This window comes from Zingiber officinale, chromosome 2B (assembly GCF_018446385.1).
Source record: "Zingiber officinale cultivar Zhangliang chromosome 2B, Zo_v1.1, whole genome shotgun sequence".
NCBI lineage: Eukaryota > Viridiplantae > Streptophyta > Magnoliopsida > Zingiberales > Zingiberaceae > Zingiber > Zingiber officinale.
The window spans coordinates 85,660,620-85,666,619 of record NC_055989.1 but is presented as its reverse complement, the minus strand read 5'-3'; the positions used below and the strand labels follow the sequence as shown (position 1 = coordinate 85,666,619).

Genomic DNA, 6,000 nt, shown 5'->3' with positions numbered 1-6,000 from the left:
AATTTATCAATGAGTTTTGACCAATACTTAAAGAGTTTAAAATTATACGAAATCAAATCCTATGTAATTCTCCTGATTATATATATAATTTTTTTTCATAATTAGATTTTTTATATACATTCATGTTAAAAAAAAAATCATTGCTCAATATATTTTGTTAAATTAATATTTGAAGATATGAATATTTTGTTAAATTGATATTTGAAAATATTCAAATATAATAGAACATCTTGAAAATAATGATTCTTTATATATATAATTAGACTTTTTTATATACATTCATATTAAAAAAACATACTCAATATATTTATCAAGTTAAAAGAATTAAACAAACATATAAAATAATTTTATATTATTCTGTAAGTCTATCCATCAAATTTAACCGAATTCTCGATCAAAACCGATCAATAAACCTAAAGAGTTTCAATTAAAATAAATTGATAAACTTAAAGAACTTGACATGAAATAAAATTTTATATGTTTATATTATTCTTTTAATTATATTCATATCGTCACATATCAACTTAATAAAATAATAATTTTTTTAAATATAAATAAGTCTTTAAAAAAATGTTTAAAAATTAAGAAAATTTATATTTAAGAAAACTTAGCTACTTGTTTGGCAAACAGCTGTTGTCCTTCTGAAAAATATAAGAGGTCATAAAGATCAGAATAAATTCAGGATAAATGTCACTGAATGTCAGGAAAATCATACTCCACATGTTATCACAGCATGCCATTACTAAACATAACACAGAAGTTTGCTGCAGCAACGAAAGCAGCTTTAGAGCATTCATAATTTGAGACAATTTACTGTAGTTGTGAATCAGAGAAAATGGATCAACGTTTCTTAAATCCATACTTTTTCCTTTCATAAAAGAGATCCGTCTTGGCACTTCCAAGATTGACAATCTTGGGGCATCCATCGCGGTCTTTCTCCTGCAGCGTGCATTCTTTGCAATAGTAGGCATCAGAAATTCCGACTCCGCCACATATGACACACCTTCCTTGGAAGGAACCGTAGTTGCATTCATCGCAAATGCGCACAAGTGTACACGGGCGGACATATGAATCACATACAACGCACTTCCCATCATCCTTCTCGCACAGGCGGCCAATTGCTATCCCTGGCTGCTTCCGGCACATAATGAGATCAGGATGGTGTTTCGCCATGAACCTTGTGCACTATCCTAGTGGCACTCTCCTCTGTACCTGGATTTAAGCAACAAATACAATTACCAGTATTTTTTTAAAGAAAACTATGGAATTAAATTCTTAATTAATATCAAATGCTGAAAGTTAAGGTACTAGTTGGATTCCGGATGTATTTTGGATTATATTGGGCATATCTGTGAAAATAATATATCACTAAGAAACAAAGCTAAAATGTTTTTATGACTAAGAAACAAACTAAGTCAAAAGTTAGAACTTACTCTTCATGTATATGATCAAAAGTACTCTGCATTTTCGTATGTGAATTGCTGCAGATTTGAAAGAAGAAAACTGGACTTTGCCACTGCTTAATTGACTTAATTGAACCCATTTACTACTTATTCTGTGTCAATAAATCTACTAAATTAGGCATTTGTTCCTTATGTACTTAATAAAATCAAATTGCATCCTTGGAAAGATCAGACCACAACAAAAAAGCAAGTATTATTCTTATTCGCAGACGATAGGATGTGTAAATAATCAATGGTGCATGCTTTGTAATATTGTAATCCTACCCAATCTCACAATCTAAATTTTGTGTCTTTCTCGTACATAGGCGAGGCAATATCATACAAACTTTAGTGTCATTGTTCTTGTGTTTGTTTGCCTGAAACCACAGACTCAAATTGTTTCCATTGAGCAGAAGACTGAAGCCTGTTTATGCACATCATGTTCCTTCTTCTCAAACATAGAACCATTCAACTCATCACCGCAACTACCATTCACCTAGCACATTATACACCACCACCAATAATGCACACATCCATCGCCTTCAAGAACACTGCCATTATGATCTTGCCTCCATTTCTTTATGACTATGCGCCACCAATCAGCTAAGTTTCCTCAAGACAAGCAACCTCATAAAGTCACTGTAGGATCAAAGAAGCGCTAGAGGGTGGGGGTGAATAGTGCATGTTGCTTTTTCATGTCTTTTGAAAACTCGAGAGATAGCAGTAGAAATATAAATCAAACATAACAATGAGCACAGTTTCTTTTTTACTTGACTCATAGCGCAACATAAATTTGTAGAATTTATGATTAATGGAGAGCATATATTAGATATTGTCATTCAGTTGGGACACGTCAAAGATTTTGTGCTAGGAATTAATATTAGCCACACCCCTTACTTAGAAGGCCCACAACAATGCATGAGCACTTTGTTAATTTGCATTACATTCAGACGTCCATATAATGGATTGATTATGATTGACAAAAAAAACTCGATAATTAATTAAATTTCCTACATTGCCTTCTCATTCACTGGAAAAACTAAGACTTTAGCAAGTTGAATTGAAGATGCGAGTAGATTGAATTGGAGATGAGTTCACCTCTAAACATCGCCTTCTCAAGTTTTGAGGTAGATTGCCCTGTTTATTTCCCCCCTAGATTTCTACTAATTTTGAGATTGGTGAGCTAGGATTAGGTTGTAATTGTGTTTTGCTTTGAATCTTTTACATACAAAAAGATCTTGGATATGTTTGTTTGTTTCTGAATTTGGGTAATTTGTTGCTATTGCAGGCCTGCACTTGTTTGCTTGGCTGTTTTGTTCTGGTTTGGTGGTTGTGCTGATTTCTACATGTGTGGGCAGTAGCTTAGTTATTTGGAGTTGTGTGTATCCTGTTGCACGTGAAGTCATAAAGATAAAGATTGTTCTTGTTTGCTTGGCTGTACTGTTAGTTGAGCTTGATCATAAAGATAAAGAAGAATAAAAAGGCTCAAAAAATGCAGATTAGACAAATGAAGCACAAGCAAAGAAAATGCCATCTTTCAAATTCTCATACTGCTGTGAATCTTTCATCCAGCTAGGTGGCATTTTAAAAATGATTCCTTAAGTCTTTTAGGTTCAACTTACAAGTTGCAAGATTAGCATTTTCCCTGAACAAAGAGATAGTTGGTAGGAAAATATCAAAGTAATAACATGGACATCAATGTATACATCATTATTTCATAGTATGAAGCAAACTAGCAAGAACTAAACAGAACATACAAAATTAAAACTACATGATCACCGAGTCAAGGAAATTACATAAAATGCATCCATTGTCATAGTCAACAGCTTTGCTGTAACTACAAAAGGGCAACAGGAAAATGCTAAAACAAAAAAGCCCAGATCTAGGAATATAGTAAATATAGAGAACAAAGAAATTCATCGGAGATATCCAAAGAAGAAAACAAGGAGAAATGTTCAGCTTAAAAACACGGTCTTTCATGGGAAAAAAAACAACAGTTCAAGGTCTAGGTTCCACGACGACCAACAAGACAGAAACGGATCTGTGCTGGATAAACAAAATCCCAAAATCTTGTTGTTAATCAAATAAATACCTGAAGAATGCCTCGATCGCGAGTCGGGAAAGCCGCGCCTTAGCGAGTGGAACGCAGGGTTCTTCGCGGAGTGGGGACGCCTTCGAACGCCGGAGTAGGGTTTCGCGGGTGCTAGGGTTTCGCGAGTTGGCTTCCGCGATCGTGACTTTCGTGAGTCCGCGAAGTTGGGAATAAGAATTGGCGGATTGTCTTTTAATAAATTGTTAGGGGGTATTGAACAAAATGCACCCTAAAAATTATTATCACGGTAAACAATTTATTATTATATAAAATATTTAATAATTATATAAAAAATAAATATTTTCTTTTATATCTCAAATTATTATATGGTAGTCATTTCCATCTATATTTATAGTTAAATTGTTTATTATTAATTAAGAATAAACCTAATTTTTATTAACATTTATGTAGAATATAATTTCATTAAATAACTTAACTGTTAATATGCTTTAATATCGAGAATTAATTAGCACGTTACCAATTTAAACATAGTTGGTAAATTACCAACATTAACAATTTTGTAAAATACTATATTAAATTATTATTAATTTTTATCGAGAACATAGATAAAAATTACGTTCATTGGAACATGGTTGTCCATAGCGTGCCGGATTTAAAATTTATTCACATTTGCTAACTGAGTTAGCCCGTGATAGGATAACTTTTCTACTAAATTACAAAACTAACTTTAATATAGAAATAAATTAATTTGATTGATTTTATTATAAGTCGATTGATTTACTTGAAATTTTGATACAGAGAGAAATCGATTCGACTAGTATTAAAAATCAATCGACTGATTTTCAAATAGAAATCGATTCGATTATTTTTTTATCAACCGATTGATTTAAGGGTAAAATAAGAAGTGAATACATGATGATTTAATAATTTTAAAACTAACCTACATAATTTGAAAATTTTAAAAACTTACCTATATGGTTCGATGATAAAAAGTTTATTATTAAAATAGAACAAATAAAATTAATAAAAAAATAATTTAATGATTTTTTAATAAAATTTGTTTTTTATTAAAATAAAAAATCTTAATATATATTTTTTAATTATTTAATAAAAAATCAATTTAATTAATTTTTAAAATTCATAATTACAATAAAACTAATTTAACTAAAATAATTAATATTTTTTTTAGAAAAAAAAGACCTTGCACCGAAATAGTGCAATTTAATTTAATGGATTATTTGGATACCCCAGGGAGAAAGAACACAAGGACTCATCTTCTGCCGTCCAGATCGAGGGGCGGCAGATCCACACGAGTTTGGTCAGGCACCGGAATGGGCGGCAACCCGTTCGTTTCGATCTGCTGCTTTTGCAGCCTCCTCCTGCCGCACCCCCGAACCAGCCCCTTCACCGCGTCGCCGATCGCCTTGAGAGGGTTCCGCAGCTTCTCCCGGGCCATCAGCAGCAGCGACACCTCGTTCAACTGCCACACCAAAGTCACGACGATCAGGGCGGAGAGGAGCCGGTGGGTGACCAGGTTCTGCTTCCTCACCCCTCTAATCTCCTCGGCGATGGCGTCCCTCTCCAACATCTCCAACTGACGTACAACCAAAATTAACACACAACAAGACGCACGCGAAAAAAAAAAGAGCTTAATTAATCTAATCCGATCCGTACGAAGACGTGCGGAACCCTAAAGAATTGATTGAGGAACCTGAAGGAGCAATATGGAGAGGAGCAGATCGTCTTCTTCGTCGCCATGCTTTCCTTTTTACCTCCTCTCTTCGAGGAGTTGCCGGAGGGCCTGGTGCACCAACTCCAATCTCTCATTCTTCTTCTTCCTCTCGGAAACCTCCATGGATAGATTGGATTAGGAAAGTTGAAGATCTAACTAGATTCTCAATAGATCACGCATTCTCGTTTCCGATTTTCTGTGTATAAAATAGTAACGAAGGGCGGAGTAAGCTCCTTGTTATTCTACACGTGGCACGCCAAGAAATGTCCCTATTTTATTATTAGGCGTGTACAGCATCGGCTTGAGGATGAGTTTATCTGTGAGGAAGGAAAGGGCGAGGCAGAACGGTGGGAAAAGGTAATTCGTCCGGTTAGCATGATAATTGAGGAGATAAGTGGATAAGAGAGTGAGTTATATGGTATATAAGGGTCAAGAGAATTTGTCCGGTCGAAGCTCTGACTGTCAGGATGACAGGATCCTGCTTATTCATTGGCAGGATGAATTAGATCTCATCTATTTAATAGGTGGGGTCTAGTTCCTCTAACCAATAAATAGACAGGGCCTTTTTTAATCCAGAAAATTTTGGACCAGAGGATCTGGTCTCCATGTCCTACGGTTGAGATCGGTGTTATTTTTAAATAAAAAAATTTAAAAATAATCAACCTCGGTGATACAATAATTCTAAAATAAATTAATTTTTTATGATAAATTATTCATACTATTCGAACTAATTAAATTATATCTATTTAAATTTAAAAATATTGTATTATCAT

At 33.9% G+C, this 6,000-nt stretch overlaps 2 protein-coding genes across 2 annotated transcripts; both read right to left on the bottom strand.

Annotated features, from left to right (window-relative positions):
- Positions 1-658: 658 nt before the first annotated feature.
- On the bottom strand, positions 659-3,714 carry LOC122046163 (PHD finger-like domain-containing protein 5A). Its single transcript, XM_042606716.1, has 2 exons — positions 3,535-3,714; positions 659-1,212 (listed from the first exon to the last, which is right to left on the bottom strand). Exon 2 carries the CDS (start codon positions 1,171-1,173, stop codon positions 841-843), a length of 333 nt encoding a protein of 110 aa, XP_042462650.1. The 5' UTR covers positions 1,174-1,212; positions 3,535-3,714; the 3' UTR covers positions 659-840.
- Positions 3,715-4,707: 993 nt separating this feature from the next.
- On the bottom strand, positions 4,708-5,483 carry LOC122049253. Its single transcript, XM_042610665.1, has 2 exons — positions 5,207-5,483; positions 4,708-5,089 (listed from the first exon to the last, which is right to left on the bottom strand). Exon 2 carries the CDS (start codon positions 5,081-5,083, stop codon positions 4,766-4,768), a length of 318 nt encoding a protein of 105 aa, XP_042466599.1. The 5' UTR covers positions 5,084-5,089; positions 5,207-5,483; the 3' UTR covers positions 4,708-4,765.
- Between the last annotated feature and the right edge of the window lie 517 nt (positions 5,484-6,000).

Coding starts and splice junctions, on each gene's coding strand:
- LOC122046163 (XM_042606716.1), bottom strand. CDS start 1,173: ATGGCGAAACACCATCCTGATCTCATTATGTGCCGGAAGCAGCCAGGG.
- LOC122049253 (XM_042610665.1), bottom strand. CDS start 5,083: ATGTTGGAGAGGGACGCCATCGCCGAGGAGATTAGAGGGGTGAGGAAG.